This window comes from Ipomoea nil, unplaced genomic scaffold (assembly GCF_001879475.1).
Source record: "Ipomoea nil cultivar Tokyo-kokei standard unplaced genomic scaffold, Asagao_1.1 scaffold1266, whole genome shotgun sequence".
NCBI lineage: Eukaryota > Viridiplantae > Streptophyta > Magnoliopsida > Solanales > Convolvulaceae > Ipomoea > Ipomoea nil.
In genome coordinates, this window is record NW_017617694.1 from 86766 (window position 1) to 112100 (window position 25335).

The following is a 25335-nucleotide window of genomic DNA, read 5'->3' on the forward strand; positions in this document are numbered from 1 at the left end:
TATAGAGTTAATACCCAATATAGTCATCAACTATATTGGTTTTACTCATTTAGTCCTAAATAACTTTTTGTGCTCAATTTAGTCATCGACTTTGATGGTTTTACACATTTTAGTACTTTGTTGCAAATTCTGCTAGTTGACGGTTAGAAATAAGGTATTAATGATAATTTCTCATCATTCATCTCATTTGAGATTATTCATTCTTCTTCCCCTTATTAAACTCCACGCAGAAGTGGAGATCTTTATCCCCAAGTCAATTTCAACCCTAAATAAATAAATAAATAAATAAATAAATATTTGCATACAGTGATAGAAATTATCATTAGGACCTTATTTCTAACAGTCAATTAACATAAATTTTAACAAATGACTAAATTATGTAAAAATATCAAAGTCGAGAACTAAATTGAGCATAAAAAAATTATTTAGAATTAAATTGAGTAAAACTACTCTAATCGAGGACTATATTAGCTATTAACTCGATAAATATAGATGTAGATGTCAAAACTAAAACAAGTTTTTTTTTTTTAGTTCATGCCTCTTGAGTGACCACGAGTCTTTGGCAAAAACAAGTTTGAATACAATAAATAATACAGAAGTGCAAGATTTGCTACCGAATAATTTCGGCTTGATCTCTACGACCTTAAACCCCAATTACCCAATCAAATGAAAATTATCATCCAATAAGCTCGGATGCTCTCCATTGACACTCTCGTTTTCCGGCACCTGTAGCCGCCTACCTTTCCGTACATCGAGTGTGATGTCATAGTTGTCGTAGTTCTCGACGACGGGAACTAGTTCCGGTGTCAGTAATCTCTCACTCTCTCTGGCTTTACATGGATTCTCAGAGTTCCGATGCCGCAAACAGACCCCAATTCTCTGAAGGTTCAAGCTCAGCTACCTATTTTCTCACTTAAACTCTGATGTTTCATCTCGGCTCGATGGTTTTAGATTGTTATGTGTGTATGCGGGGGTGCCATTTCAGGATATATGTCCAAAGTTTGAATCTTTTGCAGTGACCTTAACGAGTTTGCATCTCCGCGTTTGAATTTAATGCAGAAAGTAGGAAAGTTCAAGGTGATGTCGTAATGGAAAATGCTTTAGAGGAAGCTCAATCAGTTGCAGGTTTATAATCCTACTAATTTTCACACTTGGATTCTTGGTTTTCATTGAAGAAACGGGTGTTCATAAATGCTTGTACATGGATATGTACTTATCTCTTACATTATACATCGGCATACAATTTTTTTTTTTTTTTTTTTTTTTTTTTTTTTTTGAGGGTTCCTAACTTTAATTATAATTTAAATGATGAAATTATATCTCTTTCTATGAAAATGTCTACAGCAGAAGCTTAATTGGTGGATGTCTTATGGAAAATGTGTTGATTACTTGATTTCTCTTCAAAACCTCTTTTTGTCTGAATCACAGATCTCCAACAAGTACAATAGTGGTATTAGAGTTCTTTTCATTTTGACCAATTTTTCAGAAAAAAAAAAAAAACGTTGAAACAAAGAAGTAGCAATGATTTTGTTTTAAAGGAAAACATAAACAATCGTCTGGATTATAATTTCCTCGATTCTGAATAAATTCACTAACTAAGCTGATGTTACTATAATCATTAATCAAAATTTTCCTGATTAAGTTGGGTGCAAATACCCTGGAATAGTTGCTTGTTTTTAAAAAGTCTATCACTCTTTCAGTGTTTGTTTTCATTTAAAAAATTCACTTAATTTATGTGTTTGAATTATTTTACACTCAAGTATGTTTATTGATATATGTAAATGTCCATAATTTTGGGATCTCTGCAGTACTTCCCTGGTACATTTACTTCTACCCAAAATTTTAGGAGAGCATATGGCTTATCACATGTGTGCGTATTTTGGGGTTGTCTGGTGCCACAAATGTAGCTATGTTTCTTGTCTTGTAGATAGCTGCCATGAAAGACTTCATCAACTGATTAATGGAGACTCACTAGACTTTGGTGCTTGGAACTCACTGATCACAGAAATTGAGAAAATTCATCCTGTAAGTTGTCTATTCTACAGAACTTATACTCTGCCTTATAGTTGGTGACTGGGCTCTATACCAATTATTAGTTTGAAGCCATTAAAATGCATTTTGAGAAATTGGTTTAGTTGATGATAGCAGTCTAAACACAAAAATGTTCAGAACTGAAGTCTCAGGCACTATGGTGTGTGAACTGTGCCAAGAATGCATTGGGCATTTTTGGTGTCTTATTTGTGTTTGTGTTCAGTAAGAGGTTTACTATGTTACAGGTTACAAGTGACGATAGAAACCAACTGACTTGTGTTTTAAAAAGTATGAAAAATAATACTAATTGGTCTTACAAATTTGTAGAAATTGCTGAACATTCCGAATTTAAGAACAATATAACCTGAAATTGAGAGAAATGGACACAGCTTGATCCATAGTACTTGATCCTGTTGGGAGTTTTCATTTCCTATTCATTGTGCACTGTATTTATCTTCCATGACATGTTCACAGAAACCGTGTCTATTTTAAATGCTCTTTGGAGAACCCAAGTATATCAGAACAGAGTTGAATATGTGATCTGTGTGTTTTTGTGTTTGAGGCATAGTGAGGATTGTGATCACCTTTTATGCACTGGGTAAGTGTACTGGAGCTATAGAGAGAGGGTTTGTTTATTGATTGTGAAAATATCTCATTCTGCATTCAGTTGAGGAAGAGGGTTTGTTTCATGAGCACCTATTGCATGGTCTTTATGTTTTTGACACTCCTAACAGGATTAAACCTCTCTTTTTTGCTGATATGGTAGGAGTGGTCTAGATTTATGTAATTTTCTATCTTGTGTTTTCTTCTGATGTATACAAAGAAATGTTAGTATTAAATTTTGGGAGTTTGAGAACGGAAAAATGATGAAGACCTTGTTGAATGAAATGCTATATATTCATGGAAAAGGTAAAAATGACCGTTCTTTGGGATATTAGTTCTTTTTCCTTTTCTTTGTTTACTGAAGCAGAAGTCTTTCAAGGATACCACTTTCTGACATTTGCTGAAATCAATGGGCTTTGATGTAGTTGGACTCTTTGTTTTTCATTTTTGTTAGATTTCAGAGGGCCAGTTTTCTTTATGAAATTTGGAATAAATAATGATATGTATTTGTCATTACAACTGCACCAAGATAGTGCACAAGAATTACTGATATCTATTTCGGTGCAGTGATAGTAATTGTAGAGCACTTAGTAGGTCATCAACTTCCTCTGAAATTAATATTTAACCATTAAAAATATAAAATTTTTCTTTGGAAAAGTGGTTGGAGAGTATTTATGTGTATACTTCTTTTGTGATATTACAGTCTTTGAGAAGCTTTCGCTATGTGCATTAGCTTTTTTGTGTATGAGGGTGAAAGGAGGGTGAGGATGGGGCATATAATATTCAACTCTATTTTGAGGTTTCATGGATGGTGCAACTGTGCAAGTGAAATCTGCTCTTGAAATTCTTTCAGGATGACATAGATATGATTTCTTTGGCTTATGACTCCCTTTTGTCGAAGTTCCCATTATGTCACTGGTATTGGCAGCGATATGCTTATCACAAGGCCCGGCTATGCAATGCTGATAAGGCTGTTGAAACCTTTGAGCAGGCAGTTGAGTTAACACCATTCTCTGTCGGTTTGTGGTATGAATATTGCCACTTTGCCATAACTTATTCTGATGATCCAGATGATGTTCGTAGGTAAGTTCTTGGACATTGTCATGCAATAATAATCTGTAGTAAAATTTTCTTGGAAAGTAAATTCACATATCGCGTTTATGACATTTCTATTCATGCATAGTGAAAATGCTCTAACTGAATACCAGTAAAAGTTTCCAAATCACTCCCGTAATGTAGTTGGCTTCCCATTTAAAAATCATCAAGGCTCCAAATGGATCATGAAGAAATGCCATTTTTTTGAGAATAGAGTTTAAAATAGCTTTCAAACAACAAAAGAGAAAAAAACTGTACCTGTTCAGAATTTAAGTCTGGAGTTTCAAATTACAGACTCACAGTAAAGGATGCGTTCTTTTGTGGTTTCTGTTTTGGACGGGGGTGGGGGGTCGGAGGAGGAAGTTATAACAACAGATTTATGCATGAACAATGTTCAACACTCCAACTGCATATAATACACAGAACATTTCCTTATGAAGTATGAATAACCTGAGAATTTTCAGTTAATTAGGTACAGAAGCAAAACGTATCTTCTTCATAATAGTATCTGCTTTTGTTACAATGAGTCACAGTCTTCTACTCATTCATAAGAATTCTAAATATTTTGGAGTATATTCAAACATATGGATCCGGTGATCCACTATTAAATTATTTGTTATGTTTACATGCATCTGTGATCAACAGATGATGCTTTTAGGACCAAATTTGTTTTGGCTGCCAATCATCTCTGGCTGTGCATGTCAGTGTGGTTATTTCATATTTACTGAGACAAATTCTTTATAATAATTTGAATAATATCCATCTCCATATCTTTTGTTTGATAGATTGTTTCGAAAAGGCTTGGCTATTGTAGGGAAGGATTATTATTGTCATGTGCTATGGGACAAATACATGGTATTTGAATTCTCCCAGCAGAAGTGGGTCGTTCTTGCTAAAGTTTATGCTCAGGCTCTACGCTTCCCTACACAGAAACTACAGAAATATTATAAAATGTATGACTTCCTTTTGCTCTCTATTTCTCATGTTGACATCCATATTGGTTAATGATTTTTGTTTGTTTGTACATGCATGCCATGTGTGTTATTAATTTTGTATTTAATGAAACTGCTTTTCCCTCTCAAGACAGAAGTACCTTCTTTCCCCCCATTTGCTTGATGTTGGAGTTTTGCAGTGTCTGACTTTTACATTTACCTATCTGAAGAAAAACCAATAAAACTGGAGGGTTATTGTAATCTAAATGCTGTAGTTATATGAAAAGAAATTAGTGCGCTCGGTTTTGCTGACACATTTTTGACATCAAGTTCAAAAGTGAAAAGTGTGGGGAGTTACACTTAAATGATGGGAGAGTGGGAGACTGAAGACTTCTTTGTGTGTGTGTGCGTGTCTAAAAGATCTCTAAGAGTAAAGTAATAAAATATTCATGTTGCTAGTTTTCAATATTAACCATCAAGTCAACAGAAACTAACTTATACTAACTTGTATATATTGTAGTTAAATAAAGTTCAACCTGAACTCTTGATTGGTTACATGTTCATATTTATGCATTTAACTTCCAATGCAGTATGCTTAACTCCCTGTTGTCACCTTAGTTTTTGTCATGACTCAGTTGAAATATTGTGCCATACATTTTCCAGCTTTAAGGACCTTGTAATCATTTTGGAGGAGGAGATTCGATCTCTGAATGATGGAAACCTTGAAGTGCAAGCAGAAGAGTTGTATAATGGAGCATCTGCACTATCTGACAAAGAAATTTCTCAGGTTGTCAATGACCTCTGGGATCCTTGTGATATATCTGTGAGGTGTAAAGCATTACATAGATATAAATTTATTGGTGATCAGCTGTATCAGAAAGCATGCCAGCTCGATGAAAAAATAAAAAGCTTTGAATCAAATATCCAAAGGCGTTATTTTCATATAACTCCTATAGACGATGATCAACTAAACAACTGGCATCGGTATCTTGACTTTATTGAAAAGCAAGAGGATTTTGATTGGGTATGCTTTCTTTTTCATCAAGGTTTATTCGAATATCTGTTTTGTCATAGTTCAGAGTTCAATGTACGTTGTATGCAGGCACTGAAACTTTATGAGAGATGCTTGATATCATGCGCTAATTACCCTGAATTCTGGATGCGCTATGTGGACTTCATGGAGGCTCAGGGGGGACGAGAGTTGGCATTGTTTGCTATAGAGCGGGCAAAAACAGTATTTCTAAATGTAAGGTTCTATTATTTATGCATAAATAATTCTGAGTACTTATTCTAATATTCACTTTAATGGCATATTAACATCACTACATCAGTCACTTCATTTGTTATATATTCTGCTGTTGCTTGATTGGTCTTATTATGCTTTTAATAAGTATATGCTCGTTCTTGCTAAACCAAAAATTTATCCATCAGATGCATGTTAAATTGTTAATATATTAAGTCATTGAATTTTGGTTTGTTTATTATGGGGGATTTGTCATTATGAGCCATACTCTATAGTGGGAGAGAAATCAGCCAGTTGGGGTTGTGAATTGAAAATGACTAGAGACTTTTGACATATTTTAATATGTATTAGCAGAATGTTCCAGGGATCCATCTTTTCTCTGCCAGATTCAAGGAAGAAATACGGGATTTAGGCGGTGCTCGTGCATCCTTTTCTAATTATGATTCAGGCTGTGATATCTATTTCATTGAAAGTGTTGTAAAACAAGCAAACATGGAAAAGCGCCTGGTATGTCTTAAGTTCTTTGAATTTCCCTCAATCTGGAAAAGGTTTCTCACTAATGAGTTACGGTGACTTAGCCTACTGAAATTTTCAGGGAAATGATGAAGCAGCTTGCGAGATTTATGAGAAAGCGCTTAGATGGGCAATGCCAGATAAGGAGAAACAGCATTTTCTTCCAAAGCTATACATCCATTATTATCGGCTTAAACACATGGTATGCAATTTGAGTATACCCAACATTGCAGCATAAAAAAGTGGTGATTAAATAGTTTTACTTAAACCCGAACTGTAATTTCTCCTCCCATCATTAAGAAAATTCTTCTTCAATGTCTTTGTTCTCAACCGCCAGATCGGAGGAGAGACTGGTTAAAAAAGCTACACTATCTTTTAGCTAGGAGAAGAAAATGCACATAATCTACAATATTTCAATATGCATCTGCTGACAGAAATGATTTGAGATCTTACTTTTGTTAGCTTCCTATACAGTGGATAGCTAAAAAAAAAGTTAAAAACAAAAAAAATCAATTATTGAGACCTTACTGTATCTTATTAAGATTAGTGGAAGGGTTTGCTGTTTATTTCTGAATTGCGACCATGAAACTGTCACTGGGAAGGCAGATAAATATATCAACATTCATTTAAGTGACGCTAAATCTTTGAAGGTAATCAACAGTGTGCCAATCAACAGTGTGTCATATGTGTGTATGTCTTTATATTGGTAGCTACTAATTTTATGTGTCAATTCCAAAATGCCTTCTTGAGTTCTTGATACATTATTTTGCATCCACTCGTTGGTAGCTCACAGGTGGCGCAGACACTTCTAGAGATGTATTAATAGAAGGAATAAAACAGGTACCTGACAGCAGACTTCTTTACGAGGTATGTTATTATGGTGTTAGAGAACAGTTCTGTTGTATGAAAGGCAAACTAGTGTGCTGGGGCTAAAATTTCAGCTACTTGATTATGCCTTTTACGGTTATCATAGATTCATAGTTCTAAGGTGTACTCGTACTTTAGTATTCTTATTTATTTGGAGGGAAATCCGCAACCACTATCCGAGAGCGTGCACTGGGTAAACGGTAAACCCCGCCTTGTGATCCTAGCCAGCAAAGGATCATAAGAAGGTAAACCAGCCTAGGTTGTCCATAACTGACCGGCTCAAACCCAGAGGGCTGGGATTCAAACTCGTGACCTTGTGGTTACAAGTTTGTATCCTTAGCCATCTTGGCTGGGGTTACTCTGTATTCTTATTTATTTGGTTTTACATTGAAAGTGTCAAGAGGCCCTGGTTTTAGGAAATTTTGAGGGCTGGCTTTCATAGTTCGGTTTCTTTCCATTGTTTATGTTTATTGCTGATAGGCAAAGAAAGATCTTTGTTTATTTATATTTGGATACATCTGAGGGGGTTGGGACTTGGGAATCAAACTTGTGATCTTCTACGTAAAATCTCCCTTCAACTTATGCCAAAGTAAGATCTTTTTAAGGACTGTATTCTGTTGAGAATATGCCATCATAAGAAAAGCTTTTAAAATAATAACCATTTCAAAACCTCCTGTTATGGAACCCGAGGCCTGCAAAACGAATGATGGATTTTACTTTTCCAGGAACTGATTAGACATGCAATGATGCATGATGGAGCTAAACAACTGAGCATCATGGACTCAATTATAACCACCGCAATCTCTCCATTATCCGATGGATCCCAAGGTTTGGATATAAAAGATAGAGAGTATATATCAACTTTATTTTTAGAGGTTAGAGTTCACTCTCAAAGTTTGTTTTATGTTTCGTTTTGCACCAATTGCAGTTTTTGGATGTCTTCGGTTTTCTTCTCTTTTTATGTCTTTACTTTGGAAGGCGTCGAGAAAAACATTTCCAGAAAATTAACCATCAATCAACTGTTGCAGTTTGTTGATCTTTGCGGAACGGTCCACGATGTAAAGAAGGCATGGAATCTTCACATCAAATTGTTTCCCCAGCTCATAAGGGTCAATCCATTATATAAATACCCCACATCAAAAGAAAGACAAAGCAACTCCTCTGTCCCGTTTAATCTGTCGTCTAAAAATCAGAGTTCCGGCGATCTAATCCGGCAGCCCGAGCAGGAGAAGTTACCTTCGCTTCCACTGGTAGACGATAAACAGCCCAGCAATGTATCTGCAGAGCAAATCCCGACACTGGATGATGATGATGTTGCAAATAAAAAGTTGCAGCAACTATCTCCAAAGGTTTCTGTCGACTTTGATGATGAATCAAAAACTGATGCATCGAAACAAATGGAATTAGTTGATGGATTGGATCCGCGACCTAAAGAAGATTGTCCTCAACAGATGGACTGGACGTCTATCTCTGAACGTCAATCCAAAGAAGATGCATCGAGACTGCCTGAGCAAGAACAGCCATCGGGACCAAATGTGCCTCCAGAAACCTCTGAGGAAGAAGCTAGGTCAACGAATATTTTATGTCCGCAGGAACTTGAGCTCGAAAAGCAACTGGAATCAGTTTCTTTGGAGAAAATTTCCCCAGATTCTCAACAAGTACCCGAGGGTCAAGTTCTTGTGGCCTCCAATCATCATGGTAGTGAAGAAATTCCCTCAACTAGCAGTGGAAGTTCAGAATTCACCCATCCTATACAGACACAGAATGGTCAAGGTGATCCCGAACTCCCACTAGTTTCAGAGAAGTCCGGTCAAGGAAACATCCAACCTCGGGAAAGTGCTGCTCAGGAGGATATATCAGTTAAACATGGCTCGGAAAACCAACCACAAATGTTTTCCTCACCCGTTTCTTCCGCACAAGGAAATACCGTAGAAAACACAATGCAAACTAGCCAACAGGTTGGGCACGCACACCAAGGCCAAGCGTACGATCAGATGTGGCAATATCATTCTCAGCAGCAGTACGAACTTCTGCAGCAACAATATCAGCAGTATCAACAGCAGTTTCTGCAAATGCAGCAGTCCTACCCCCATCAACAACCGTATTTTAATCAACAAACCTATCAGCAGCAAGTCCCGATTTTCCAACAGCTTCAGTCGCTTCCATATCAACAACAGATACAGTATCAACAGCAAATGCAGCAACAATATCATAATCAGCAATATCAACAGATGGTCCAATCAATGCAGCCGTATAATCAATCACCGGCACTTGCTTACCAGTACCAAATGAATCAACAAGGATATGAGCAAGTTTTGCAGCAATACCAACTGAATCAACAAATATCGCATAGTTTGCAGCAACAACAAGAACAGGGAGGATATCCCCAGGTTCAGCAACACCAAGAACAGCACCAGCATTTGCAGGAGCAACTAGATCAGGTGAGCAGCAATATCTGCTCAAAATCTTGATCATTTAATGTAACATAGAAAAGAAGTCCGCATCAGCACATGCTTGTTGTCTTGAATATATTTATATGATAATTGTTCTCTAACACCGATTAGGAGTATCCACCTCTAGCTCCAATTTTCCGTAAATCTCAGAAGTCCATGTGCCTTGTTTGGCCCAACAAGAGCTTCTTGATAAAGAGTCTTTTTTAAATGTCTCAAAAAAAAATTTTTGCCTAAACTTTTTGAAAAAGTGGGGTTTTGCCTCTCCTTTTAGGGTCCGTTTGGAAAGAAGGAAAATGACTTCTGGAAAATGTTTGGTTGCATTTTGGAAAACTTGATGTGTTTAGTTTATTTTCTGGAAAAAATGAGTATAATTGTATGTTTAAACATTTTGGTGGAAAATGACTTCCCCCAAATTTTGGCGGAAAATGACTTCCCCCAAATTTTGGCGGAAGTCATTTTTCCACCAAAATGGTTTCATTTTCCCCAGTCAACGGAAAATGTTTTCCGTTGACTGGATTTTCCTGTTGCATCCGAACACTGAAAACTCGAAAAACGTTTTCCAGAAGTCATTTTCCGGGTTTCCAAACGGACCCTAGTGTTTGTCATAGCTTATTCTTTTTGAAGTTGGGTCAAACAAGTAATATATTATGGATGATAAAGCTAAAACCTTTTTAAGAAATTGGAGTTTGTTTATTTGTTGATTGCGTTTATTGTGTGTATTTTGAGACTGACTTGTTATAATGCAGGGCCAACAGATTGTACAACATGGTACCACATCTCTTGAATCCCAACCTGAACGAGTTTCAACGCAATCAAAGACTGCCGAAGAGGGGTCTAGACATCCCAAATCTGCACAGGGAAGCCTCTAGCTCATCGAATCTGATCTTCGGTGTAGTTCAGGAACATCATAATCTTGTTGCTTATACAGTTTAAAAGCATGCTTCCTTGATCTATGAGAACGATGTATACTAATGGGGAATGAACATGTTCTGCTCAGAAATCGGGCAAGTTCACCCACCCTCAAATCACTTGGAAGAAGGAAGTTGGTGAGTTATAATTCTCAATGAAATGAAATTCACTCTTTTGAGTGTATAATGTTCTCTCTGTCTAATTCCAGTAAAATCTGTTGTGCACATTTCTTCTTCTCTTTTTTGGCATGCACTAAAATAGGTCACATTTCAAGATGAACTATATATGCAAATGGAGAAAAAGGCAAAAAAAAAAAAAAAAAAAAAAAAACTGCTACTTTGAAGGGGAACTAGGGTGTCTTTTCAATTAATAAGTGGACGATTCGCGCAAATAAGGTCCACCTTACAATGTAGATCCGGATCCAAAAATACACAATTAACATATTGAATGTTCACAATTCAAATTGTGAACATTCAATATGTAAATTGCATATTTTTTATCCGAGTTCACCTTGCAAGGTGGATCTGGGTCCATGGTATAAATGTTGTCAATCGTTATACCGTGCGCCTCGTGCTTCCCAAAACGATGTCGTTTTGTTAAGTTCTGTGTTTTCAGGTATAAAATTCTGTGCATTCTATTATATAATTGTGTACATTCAAAACATGAGAATTTTCAGTTATAAAATTCTGTGTTTTCAGGTATAAAATTCTGTGCATTCTATTATATAATTTTGTACATTCGAAACATGAGATTTTTTTTAAAAGAGTTAAGTTTATGTGTACTGTGTATTATGTTAGATTATGTGTATTATCCTTTCAAAAAAGATTATGTGTATTCAGTTATGAAATTCTGTGTTTTCAGGTATAAAATTCAGTTTATTATATTATACAATTCTATATATTCGTAACATGACTTTTTTTTTTTAGGAGTTAACAGCAGGACACGTGAAAAGATACAAAATGATGTCGTTTTAGGTCAGGGCGCAAAATGCATTGTGTGTCCTGGTGCACGGTATAATTTGCCAACTGCTGTAGTTAGCCATCAGTGTTGACTTTTTGGCTGTGTGGAGGGTAAAAAATAATTCTTCCCTCTTGTATCTTAAATTTCATACGAGAAATTAATTTAATCAGCATTCGATATTTTATTTATAAGATTTGAATTTAAATATGTTCAAGCAAAGTTAGAACCTCTTTTTTATTGTTTTTAACTTGCAAGTCTTTGGTATCTTAGGTTTATAATAATAACGTTTTAAAAAAAAAAAAAAGGTTTATAATAATAACACTAGTCCATATTGCATGGACTAAATCAAGGTTTACTAAATCTTAGGAGAGCAGCCGCCACAAAACCAGGGAATAATTTACGTTAATTATGTTCCATGATCAAATTAGTGATGTTTTATTTTTTTTTATATCATTCGGCCATATTTGATATTTTCCTCACAAAATTTATGGAATTTCATATGCATTACATTGACTTTCCAATCCTCTCAATCTTATCACAAGTTCACAACAATTATCCACATGACAATAAATTTATAAAAGTATTTGAACATGTTTTTGTTAGGCTAATTTTGAATTTTTACTTTTGTTTCTTTTCAAAAGGTCAATAGTCCCCTACTCACTTATTTTTGACTAATTCTTTTTGAAGTTCGGTTATCATGATTATAATTATCTTTATGTTTGTTGTAAGGTCAGAAGTTTGAACCCGAGTTAGACTCTTTCTACTATACTAATAAGAGCCCAAGAGAGTTAGGCCTATAATGGGTAGAAAAAATGGCGGTCACAGATTTTAATCAAATGAATGGCTTAGATTAATTAAAAGATTGATCAGATTTAAATTTTACACTAAAATTTCCTAAAATACCCACACACCGTTACTAATTCCGTTAAAATTTTAAGAATTGCCGTTAGTTCACCGTTAACTTACTCATTGATTTCAATAAAAAAAGGACTTAGGTTCGAACCTCATCCCAATCAAAGTTGGCATAATTAGTACTCTATTTTACTCTTATTAAATTATATAAATAATAATTTAGTAGTTACAACAAAAAATAATACATATGCATTTCTTTAATTTAGAATTATGTGTCCACAATGCCTTTATTCCAAAAAAAAAAAAAAAGAATTATTCATTATCAATCAATTAAATAAGAGAAATAATTTTATTAGTTATATTGTCTTTATTTTTCTTCAATATAAAAATTCTTTATATTCAAATTTATTAATTGATTATATTCGCTACATTATCCTTACAATGTCTTTATTCAGTGAAAAAAATTTATTAATTATCAATAAATTAATTAAAAGAAATATTTTCATTAGTTATATTGTCTTTATTTTTCTCAAATGTAAAAATTTTTACATTCAAATTCATCAATTGATTATATTCACTACATTATCTATCATCTTTTTTGTGCACTATTTTTCTAATTAAATATCAAAGTTATAATACAAAATAATGCTATATATTTATTTACCAAGTATTTTATTAATACCATGAAAAAATTAAAAAAAAATATAATTAATAAAGCCAACCATATTAACTACTTGAGAGATTTTGTGACAATGAGAGTATTCAAATCACACAACAAATTAAAGTGAGAACTTCCTCGCAATGTCCTTGTTTGACAATCAGCAGTTAGCGGATTTGACCAGCGAATTTATTTAATTATTAACATTGGGTAGAAAAAATGACCTCCAAATTATTAAATCAAATGAATGATTCATATTGTTCAGGTTTTAATTTTTTCTTTTAAGATTTTCTAATTTATCCTTAATTATATGATTATGCATTTAACTTTTCCGTTAATTCACCGTTAGTCTAATTCTAATATTAAAGTCTAATATAGAATTATAACTACACCATTAATCTAATTCTAATATTAAAGTCTTAATAGAACTTAACCACAAATCCTAATGTTGGAATCTCCTCAAACAATATTAGTATATATTTAATATTTTATGTCCTAATTTTTATTTGTTCTCCCTTATGTCCCGTATTTGGTTTCAACTATACCTATACAATTATTTTATTGACAATTATAATCAATCTTGACTATATTATCTTGCATTTGTAAACTTAGAATTACCTATTTAACCCGCACGGGCTTAGCTCAATGGTTTAGTGGGTAGTATTTGGGAGAAGAGACGAAGGTTTGAACCTCGGCGGCGGTAGTGCGGGAATTATGTCCAAAGTGGGCAGATTCCTTGTGCGTATCAGCATTTGGCCCTGTCTGCTGAACCATTGAGTCACCGTGATTTACAACTTCCCACAATGCTCTGTCGGGTCGGAGTGTGGGGGGCCCTTGGGGTTGGGGACTCAACCTTTGGGAGAAGAATTACCTATTTAAATACGCAAATTCAACTTTCAATTATCTATGCATGAACAATTTTAATATAATCCTGCCTTAATATACTTTAAAGTACTTATTAAAAAAAAGCATTGGGCATTATCCCAATCGCGCAATGCGCGTAAAAAACTAGTCCTTCAAATAAGAGTGAAACTTTACAGATATAATTTAAGTCGATTTTAGATTAGTCTCATAGTGATGAAGATATAAGGAATTTGTATTTTGGCAAAGGCATGGGGCAAGAATTATTCCTTCTAAACTACAACCGTTAGATCATTACTCAAAATCTATATATACACACACAATTACACAAACGATGATTACTAAGGTAGAATTAAATAAATTATACCTCTCACAATCAAATTTTAGGTTACGTTTAGCTGGTGACTTTTTTACTATACTCTGCATGTACTATCAAATTTGAAATTTATTACCATGTGTATATGCGTACATACTTTTGCTATCTTATTATTGGATTCGAATCTTATAGTAGTCATAAAACATATTACCCTTACCCTATCCTAATTCTGAACAATGGATTCAAAAATGAAAAAATGAAAAGAAAAGGGAAAAATGGTTAAATACACCATTCAAGTAAGAAGTCAATTAGACTCTTGAACTTTTCAAAGTTGTAATTAGACACGTTAATATATTAATTTAGTGCATCAAGACCCAAAATCGTAATAGTGACATGCAATAGCAGGTCAACAATGCACCGACGGAGCACCGATAAAATTTCAGCTAAGGCGTGACCAACAAGCCGTCAGAAAAGGTTACAAATATAATTGATGAACAACACCAAAAATATATTAATTTCCTCGCTACAAATATAATAATTTGTTGCCGTGCCCACTCTCCTCTTCACCAGTTCACCTCACTCTCCACAAGAACACCTTTATATTATTTGGAATCTTCATCTTCTACTATGTTGTCCATGTTGGCTATTAGTAATTTATCATTTTTTTTTTAATTGGTGTTCTATTTTAACGTCATACAAAATAGTACTCCGTATTATAAAATTGTATATCAAAAATACACAATATCCGACCTTAGCTCAGTTGGTAGAGCGGAGGACTGTAGTTGGTTGCTTACCTAACAGGTGATCCTTAGGTCGTTGGTTCGAATCCGGCAGGTTGGAGGATATAGCTAATTTGTTCACTTTGGACATAATCTTCACACTGCAACTACCGAATTTTGAATCTTATTTTCTTCTTTCAAATACTGTCTACTAAACCAGTGAGCTAAACTCATTCAGACAATTTCAACAAAAAATTCAATTGATGAAGAACACGAAAAATATATTAATTTTCCTCACTAAAAATATAATAATGTGTTGCCGTGCCCACTCTCCTCTTCACCAATAAGTCATCATTTTTCACTCTCCACAAGAAACCTTTATATTATTTGGAACCTTAATCTTGTACTATGTTCTCCATATGTTGGCTATTAGTAATTTAGCATTTTTTAAATTGGTGTTTCAATTTTAATGTCCTACAAACTAGTATAATATATTTGTATATTGAAAATTAATGTCAACCGACCTTAGCTCAGTTGGTAGAGCAGAGGATTGTAGTTGGTTGTTTACAGAACAGGTGATCCTTAGGTTGCTGGTTCGAATTGGGCAGGTTGGATTTCAACTTTTAATCATGCAAAGTGCAAAACAAACGCTAGAATTCGGTTGGATACTCGAATTTTTTGTTTCTTATTTTATTTATAGTAGAATTCGGTTATCTCGCTTTGGCCGTGGCATTTAATTCTTATTAGATGAACTAGTTCTTTTATGGGAATAATGTCCAATGATTATTTTTAAATAAGTATATCAATACAATATTATATCGGGGATGTTTATGCATGAGTAAATAAATATTGAATTTGTTTATTTAAATTAGTAATTTAAGGTATATAAATGCAAGATAATATATGAGAGATTGATTATATTGTCACTAAAATAAATATTTACAACTTTGTAATAACGGTAGTCTAAATACTTAGTCTCAAAATGATAGTCTAAATAAATACTATTTTGGTTTAAATTTCTCTAATTCCTCTTAATTCTTTTTTGGTTTGCATTGCTATTGTATTCATCTTTAGTACATGTCCTTTTTTTATTTTTTATTTTTTTTGGTAGTGTGTCATGTGTAATTGGGTTACTGGTGGTACCATCAATGGATTCGTCGTGCAATGAGATTATGGTGTAGGAAGCTTTAGATTTGCCTTGTTGTGTATATATGATGAGATCTTAGTTGTACTACTAACTCTTTATCCTACAAGCATCTATTGATAGTTGATAGTGGTAGTTTTTCCCCTACATTTTCATGTGTTGTGAGATGTGTGTCGTACGTTATCATGTGAAAGTATTGAACAAAATATTAATATTTATTATATTTGTATAAAATACTTGGTAAATAAATAAATAAATAAATAAATAAATAAATAAATAAATAAATAAATAAATATATATATATATATATATATATATATATATATATATATATATATATATATATATATATCATATTTTGTATTATAACTTTGATATTTAATTACAAGATAATGTAAAAAGAAGACAATGGACAATATAGTGAATATAATAAATTAATAAATTTGAAGGTAATGAATCTTTGAATTATAGAAAATAAAGATAATATAACTAATGAAATTATATCTCTTTTAAAATTTTTTATAATGAATAGTTCCTTAAATAAATGCATTATAGACAACTAATTCTAAATTAATTAAATGCATATGTATTATTTTTGTTGTAGCTACTAGTTTATTTAATTTAATAAGTGTAATAAACTGGCATACATAATTTTCATCAACAATAATGAAATCATTGATTTTTTTTTTTTTAAATTTACATTCGTTGTTGAGACAAATTATTTTGAGAGTTAGCCAATGACAATTGTTACAATTACTGTCAATAGAGGATGATAATAAATAATTCAAAATATATAGTTACAATTGATATTGTTATAATGATATAGTAAAAATTAACTTACAAATTTCTTTTCAAGTTTTCATGCATTGATAATATAAAATTCTGATGTGTAAACTTGTTCAATTGGAGCCATTGGAATGTCAATATTGTCAATTCTTTGGAAAATGGTCCTACCATTTTAGAGTTCAGGTATAATTATATTTATGATAACAACTTTGTAGTTAGGTCGCGCAGGTCTGACAATGATGTAAGAACAATTTTGTCTGATAAAAAAATAATAGTATAATATTTGTAAAGTAATGCACAATTATACCATTATAAAAATACATACAAAAAATATTAATATCATAACAACCTAAATCATACCAATAATGTAAAAATATAATTGAAATATTAAGTTTTGTTCTGATCTAAATAATTAAAAGAAGATTAATTAAACGAAAAAAAAAAACTTAACCTAAAAATCAAATGCATAAAAATCAAATGATTTTTAAAGTTCTTGATTTATAATCTTTGATGCTTAACCTTGAATGTTATGTATTTAGTCGGACTCATTATTTGACCAAAGTTTATGTTAAATTTTATGTTATATATATTTTTAATACATTTTAACATATTCGTAGTATATGTTTAACAATTATTCCAACTCTTACTGTGATGGTGTTCGAACCTAAGACCTTTTTATAGAAATTAATGAGTATGTTAAAAATATTAAATAGTTAACGGAATATTCTGTTACTAAAGTTTATACTAACGGAATTTTGGTTATTTAAGAGAAGAAAATAATATAATAGAGGGTAAATAAGGAAAATCATTAAAAAAAATACTAAAATCAAAATAATATGAACCATTCATTTTAAGAAACAATAATACCGACATTTTTTTTGTTTCAATTATGGGCCTAACATTATTGTCTCTTATTAGAATTGTAGATTGTAGATGTAGATATTTGATTTTTTGGACTTAAATGTGTATTTCTGTCAATGTTGATGACATAAATATTATTGCGATACACAAGGATTTTGTGGAAGCATGTCCATGCTTAAAATTGGAATTCAAAATGAAAGATTTGGGATAAAATCAAGTTTTGTCTCAACCTACAAATCGAGAATCTCCCTGATGAAAATTTTGTACACCAGTCAGATTATGTGGTTCGGTCCTTTGAAGTAGACAAAGACCCATTTAGGCCTAAAGGGAATGGTGAGGATGTGCTAGGACCTAAACTCTCATATTTAAATGTTATTGGTGCTTTACTCTATCTGGCTAATTGCACTAGACCAGATATTACTTTCGTAGTAAATTTACTTGTTAGATGTAGTGTCTCCTCAACTCGAAGACAATGGAAGGGGATAAAGCATATCCTTAGACATCTCAAGGTACAAAAGACCTCGGTCTTTATTTTGAAAGTAACCAGGACACCCAATTGATCGGTTACTCATATGCTGGCGATATGCATGATCCCCATAATGTCAAACCACAAATTCACAGACTGGATGTTTTCCTTTGTGGATGTACAACTATATCTTCGAGGTCAGTTAAGTAGACTTTAGTTGCTACCTCATCTAATCACTCATAAATCATTGCTTTATATGAAGCCTCACGAGAATGTGTATCGTTGATGTTATTTAAATATTATAACTATATATTTTGTTATGATATAATAAAAATTAGTCAAAATATTTTGTGAGACCAGGTCACAGATCCTTGTTTGTGAGATCAGTCGGGTGAAGATGAAAATGTAATACTTATAATGAAAAATTGTAATACTATATGGAATAAAATATTTGTTACTTATAAAGAAAAGTGTAGTACTTTCGAAAAAAAAAAAGTAGTACTTTTACATTTTGATTTAAACATATTACATTTTTCCTCAAAAGTATTACACTTTCCGTTATAAGTAACAGCTCCTGATTAGTATTACATTTTTTGGTATAAATATTAATTTTTCATCGTGACCCAATGGCTAAAACTTGGGTGAGATCGTCTCACGGATCCTAGTCCGTGAGACGGGTCGAGTCAATATCAAATACTTATACTGGAAAATATAATACTAATAAGGAATAAAATGTTTATTACTGTTGAGCATATAATATATATAAAACATAAATGAGGAATCCAACTATCAGCTTAGGCTTTTAGTTGAGATGAAACACATGCTTCAATTTGGTATCAGCGACATGCCAAAGGTCAAGGATTCGAATCAGCCTATCAAAAGTAATCGGGACACACGTGAGGGGCGTGTTGAGCATATCTTTTTATCTTTTTATATTTATATATAATAAAACAGAATCTAGCAACAAAATTTTCTCTCCAAAGTGTGAATGTATTTTGATAAAAACAAGATTAGCAAGTATGAATGCATTAATTATGTGGGTATATGTATTTATACATATATTTTTGAAGTTATTATGTGTATTTATATTTTATAAATTATACTTTATTATTATAGCTCAATCTCTATCTCTATCTCTATCTCTATCTCTATCTCTATCTCTATATATATTAAAGCATACTGAAGTATGGAAAAAAGTTTATTGTGTTCAAATTTATTGGTAAAGTTTTATATTTAATATAATTTGTGTATATATTCATTTCAACCTCAATTATAATTAATTTGAGTCCACATATATAAAGAGGAGAAACTAGATATAAAATAAATATAGTTCTTACATAAATAATTTTTTCAAATGAATAAGTTTTTGGTGGAGATTTTCGACTAATATTGCCTGATATTTTATTTACAAGTTTTATTTAAATACATTAGTTATATAATTAAAGTAGTTGTTTCAAATTCAAATTCCTTTCAAAAAGAAATTCAAATTCAAATAATAATACAAGTAACAATCAACTTTAAAATCAACATAATAATAGCATAATTAAACTTTTAAAAATATTAAATATTACTGCTTTCTTCTCCAAACAACTGCTTTCTCTCCCTTTTTCATCTGTAAAGGCCCTGCGACTCCATCCTCCGGCTGACGCTCTAATAGAGGGTTGAGCTGGTGGTGCCATTAGTAGACTCCATCCTCTGACTGTTTTAGGAATAAGCGTTAGATCTCAGATTATCTCCGATCGTTTTTTCAGAGAAGGCGTCAGAGACTCTCCAGATCTGACAGGTTTTCTATCATATTTTTCATTTATTTTGTTTTCTTTTGGTTCTACGTTATCCCTTTGTTCCTTTGACTAGTTTGTTTTCTCTCGTCTCTCTGGCGAGTGTTTCCCTCTCGTTTCTTTGGCGAGTTTTCCTCTCGTTTCTTTGGCGAGTTCTCTTCATAAACATGGAATGATAAAATGGTCACATCAGAGCCAGACTTGGCTATGTTTGACCAGATCTGTGAAGAAGCACCGAGTTCATTCAACAACTTCGGCTTCAAATTTATAAAACAGTCCGCGATCAAAGTTTTCTATAACATTGCTAGGAAATTTATTTCTATGTCTGACTGTAAAGAACGCACTGTCATTCTAACGATCTGTATTGCAAACATTTTTGTTTATGATTAATGAATTAGCCTTTTATTTCAAAAAAAAAAAAATTAAATATTACATTGTATAGTTATACTTACATTTTAAATAAAACTAATTATGAGCTCAAGAACTCAAGTACGTTTTTCTGTTTCCACAACCATTACTTTCTTTGGTAATTCAGAGGATGTCAAAATTTTAATTGGTAAATTTGTTAAATTAATAATAGTTCGTGCATCGCACGAGACAATTACTAGTAATATATATAAAACATAAATATGCAATCCACCTATCAGCTTAGGTTTTTAGTTGAGATAGAGCACATGCTTCAATTATATATATATATATATATATATATATATATATATATATATATATAACATAAATATGCTATCCACCTATCAGCTTAGGCTTTAAGTTGAGATGGGGCACATGCTTCAATTATTACTTATATGGAAAAACGTAATACTTTTACATTTTGATTTAAAAGTATTACATTTGTCCTAAAAAACAGAGTACGTAAATACCTAAAATGGTTCATCGACTATAGCTAAATTCATAAATTGGTCATTGACTTTCAATTTTAACCAATTAAGTCCTTAACTTTGCAATTTTAACACGATTTGGTCCTCCGTCTATTTGACAGTTTGTTGACTGTAATTTTTGAGGATATATATGTAATTTCATGGTCCATCGTCGATTTTTTAAGGTTCCGGTTGTATTTTCAGACCGCACTGTTACATTTGGATCCACCGCCGAAAGTAATATGCCAAATCCTATTGCCTTTCTTCATCCTCCCTTTGGATTCAATGTAGTTGAGTTCGTACCAGAGTGAAGAAGGCAACGTGTTTCCGAACCGGTGCAGCGTCATCCTGGAGGTCTCTATGTGCTCCGATGAGAGCTGCAGGTTCTTCTGGAGATGGTCGATGACGGCGCGGGCGCGAGCGTTAATGCAGAAGTGTTCGAAGGACCAAATCGTGTTAAAATTGCAAAGTTAAGGACTTAATTGGTTAAAATTGAAAGTCGAGGATCAATTTGTGAATTTAGCTATAGTTGAGGGACCATTTTGGGTATTTACTCTAAAAAATATTACATTTTTTCTTATAAGTAACAAAAACTTTATTCCTAATTAGTATTACATTTTCAGTAAAAGCATTATATTTTTGGTAATACTTGTGCGAGACCGTTTCACGAGTCTCAATCCGTGAGACGCGTCGGATCTTTAATTAATGAGTCGGATCTTTGACCTTATTAATTAAAGATCCGACACGTCTCACAGATTGAGACTGGTGAGACGGTCTCACACAAGTTTTTGCCTTATATTTTCATATTGACTCGACTTGATCCAACATGTCCCACAGATAAAGATCCGTGAGACGGTCTCACACAAGTGTAACCCTAATCCAATTAATTTTACGGATAAGGATATGTGAGATGGTCTCACGTACAGGAGAGTCACTCAATAAATTATAATACATTTTTAGTCTAAGAGTAATTAAAAAAGTTCTATAATACGGAGTAGCAAAATAAAATTGTCCTATCAATTGATAAATTGTCTCCAATGTCTATAGAAAACAAAATACCAATGCTGAGCAAAGAATATATTTTCCTCAAAATACAATAATGAATTGTGGCTAGGGCTGAAAGGCCAACCAAGATCGGATATAGCTAGTTTTTCGCGAAATCTATTTCAGTAGAGCGTATGATGTTTGAGAAAAACTTGTTCGAAATTAAAAAAATTCTCCATCCAACCAGTGACGTTTCGGTTATGAAATTCTCTTTAAGGACATCTCCAATAGGAGAATCTTTGGAGATTTTGGAACAATAAAATCTAACCCAACTAACTTTTATCAAATGGGGGTGTTGCATTTTGGAGAAAATTTTCTCCTGCAACACCCCCACATTTTGTCAGCAACTTGTCAGTATTTTTTTTTAAAAAAAGGGGTTAGACAGTGACCCGCATGGGCCAAGATTTGAGAGTGGCCACCAGCTGGCGGCCACTCCCAATTGAAGATCTTCTTTTTTTTTTATATATATATTTTTTTGTTTTATTTTGCTGGCCGTTGCAAATGCAACGACCAGCTTCTTGTTTTTTTTTTTTAAAAAAAAAATTTATTTGGTTAACATTTTTGTTTTTTAATTATTATTTTATTTTTTATATTATTATTAAATTTATATTTATTAATTAAATTAAAATTCTTAATTATCAATAATAATATTATCAAATTTATAATTATAATTTCTAGAATGATAATAAATAAAAAAATAATTAAAATATGGAGATAAAATGGTGGGTCCACCAAAAGTTGTGAAAAACTTAAAACTAATGGGAAAAAGAGATTTTGTAATTGAGTGAGATAGTGGATGTTGGGACCCACAAAAATCTGGGGTAAAATCTTCAACTATTGAGGATGCCCTAACGGGGTGTTTGGTTGGAAGGAAGGAATTAGGGTGGAAAGGAATAGTAATTCGGTGGGTAAAGAATAAGGTGTGAATAAAGTAGGAATTCGAATTACATTGTTTGGTATGCAGGTGGGAATAAAGTAGGAATTTAAATTACAATGTTTGGTATGCGGGAACAAGGCATGGAATTAAAAGGGAATAAGTGATATAATGACTGAAATGCCCTTATGTAATAATAATAATAATAATAATAATAATAATAATAATAATAATAATAATAATAATAATAATACGTAAAAATGTGAAATAATAAGGAAGAGGACGAAAAGAAAGAAAAAAGAAAGGGGAAAGAATAAGGAAGAGGACGAAAGGAAAACAAAAAGGAAAGAAAAAAGAATGGGGAAGAAACAGAATAGTCGAAAGAATAAGGGAAAATAAAAAAGAAAGGAAAGGATGATGAATGGGGAAGAAGAAACAAGGAAAGAAGGAAGTAAAGCTAATAAGACAAAATAATATTGGAGGGTAAAATGGTCTTCACACTACATTTTTTTCTCCCATCAAAACACCGAATTGTAATTCATAGGGGGGAGGTATGAATTGCAATTCAGCATTTGGAGGGAATTGCAATTCGATGGAATTGCAATTCCCTCCAACCAAACGGCGTAATTGAACCTTCCACAAAATTGTAATTCAATTACACCCAAATTACATCCAACCAAACACCCCCTAAGAGGCTGGCCACTTGACAAGATTTCATTTGACATTTTAGTACAATTTTGAGGTGTTGAGAATTTTGATGTTTGAGGTAATTGTACATTTGGTGCTTTGACAGTCTGATTTGTCAGATATAAATAATATCTTAATGAGTAAATACCGGCGGAGGTCCTCCGACTTTGATGGCACTGTCACTTTTAGTCCTCAACTTTTAAATCAACCACTTTTAGTCCTCTTACTTTTTGTTTCTAGTCATCTATGGTCCTTTCGTTAAACTTAACCATCTAATGTCGTTTTCTAAACGATAATTCAGTCATTTCATTATTAATTTATTAATTATTATGCTTAATTTCCTCATCAGAATAGTCAAACAATGGTTTCCCAGCTATGAACGTGTACAAAACCAACTCGTGAATCAAAATGGCGTACAAAAGCTGGTACAAAGATTGTGCCAAAACGACATCGGGATATCTCGGTATGACTCGACAAACATAATAATTAATAAATTAATTATGAAATGACTTAATTATCCTTGAGAAAACGACATTAGATGATCAAGTTTAACGGAAGGACCATAGATGACTAGAAACAAAAAGTAAGAGGACTAAGAGTGGTTGATTTAAAAATTGAGGACTAAAAGTGGCACTGCCAACAAAGTCAGAGGACCTCCGCCGGTATTTACTCTATCTTAATGAAGGGGCAGCAAAAGTTGGAAAATTAGAATCTGAGCACGTGATGGGGGAGTTAATAATAATAATAATAAAAATAATAATAATAATTCTTTTACTGAAATGATAATAATAATAATAATAATAATAATAATAATAATAATAATAATAATAATAATAATAATAATAATACATTCTGATTTCAGTATTTTAAATTTTTATATGAATATTACTGATTTTTTTCATTTTTCACAAGCTTATAGTTTTAGTTAATTTCTTAACAAAGTGTCAATTTATAAAGACTACAAAAATCTAAAAAAAGTTACATTTATAATATCAGTAAAAGAAAAAAATACTAGGTCTAAGTTCTTTAGGAAACTCTCAAAAGTATGTAAACTATGATGAGGGTTATCGTGTTACCATATATAATTAGATTCTTTATGAATGTGGCTGATTGAACAAATTCATTCTCGTCTCAAAACTTTTGTAATCAAGCAAGTTGAAGTTATATATTAATAGAAATTTTAATTGTTTAGGGTTGTATATTATAGTTTTGTCTTTATATTAACTAATATACTTCACACATGCAATGCAAATATGGAGGAGTTTAACGTACGACTTCATGTGATAATAATTATTTCAGTGAGATCAAGATTCAAGAGGACATTCATATGGAGGTGCCCATTAATTTCCCCAATAATAATAAATGTAAGATCAAGATTTAAGATGACATTCATATGGAGCTGTCTATTTCAGTATTTCCCTTCATAATTTAAGCTGATCAATTATAAATAATTTAAATTGATTTATCTCTTTGTAATCCTTATCAACTAGAATTATGAGATATAGGCTCTGTTTGGCAAACCTAGCTCAAAAGCTATAAGCTAGGAGCTGATAGCTGAAAAGGAGCTGAAAGCTAAAAAGCTATAAGCTCGGAGCTGAAAATTGAAGAGGTGTTAAGCTAGCTGTTATGATTGAAAGTGTTTGGTAAAATTAGCTTTTTGATAAGCTGATAAATGTAAAAAGACTAAAAAGGACATCTTCATAAAATTTAAATTAGTTTGTTTACATATTAAAATTTAACAGTTCGTCTTCCAAAACAGTAAATATTTTTTAAAATAAAGCTATTAGCATGATCATGATCTAGCATTC

General features: G+C 32.5%; 1 protein-coding gene and 1 non-coding gene across 5 annotated transcripts; both read left to right on the plus strand.

Moving 5' to 3' along the window:
* Positions 1-579: 579 nt before the first annotated feature.
* Positions 580-10848, plus strand: LOC109184621 (pre-mRNA-processing factor 39). Of its 4 annotated transcripts, none has more exons than XM_019334649.1 (13): positions 580-885; positions 1060-1125; positions 1847-2025; positions 3488-3717; positions 4515-4682; positions 5325-5685; positions 5764-5907; positions 6259-6411; positions 6500-6619; positions 7204-7284; positions 8010-8159; positions 8313-9725; positions 10484-10848. In XM_019334649.1, exons 1-13 carry the CDS (start codon positions 837-839, stop codon positions 10604-10606), a joined length of 3237 nt encoding a protein of 1078 aa, XP_019190194.1. In that variant the 5' UTR covers positions 580-836; the 3' UTR covers positions 10607-10848. The 4 variants fall into 4 exon arrangements, with proteins under 4 accessions (XP_019190194.1, XP_019190197.1, XP_019190196.1 ...); XM_019334651.1 differs by having other exon boundaries at positions 581-885; positions 1928-2025; XM_019334652.1 differs by lacking the exon at positions 8010-8159.
* A 4190-nt stretch (positions 10849-15038) lies between these two features.
* Positions 15039-15133, plus strand: TRNAY-GUA. The gene is made up of 2 exons: positions 15039-15075; positions 15098-15133. It is a non-coding gene; the product is annotated as a tRNA-Tyr (tRNA).
* Positions 15134-25335: the final 10202 nt, after the last annotated feature.

Coding starts and splice junctions, on each gene's coding strand:
- LOC109184621 (XM_019334649.1), top strand. CDS start 837: ATGGATTCTCAGAGTTCCGATGCCGCAAACAGACCCCAATTCTCTGAA. Junction 1,126..1,846: donor GGAAGCTCAATCAGTTGCAG/GTTTATAATCCT, acceptor CCAAAATTTTAG/GAGAGCATATGGCTTATCAC. Junction 8,160..8,312: donor TATCAACTTTATTTTTAGAG/GTTAGAGTTCAC, acceptor CAACTGTTGCAG/TTTGTTGATCTTTGCGGAAC.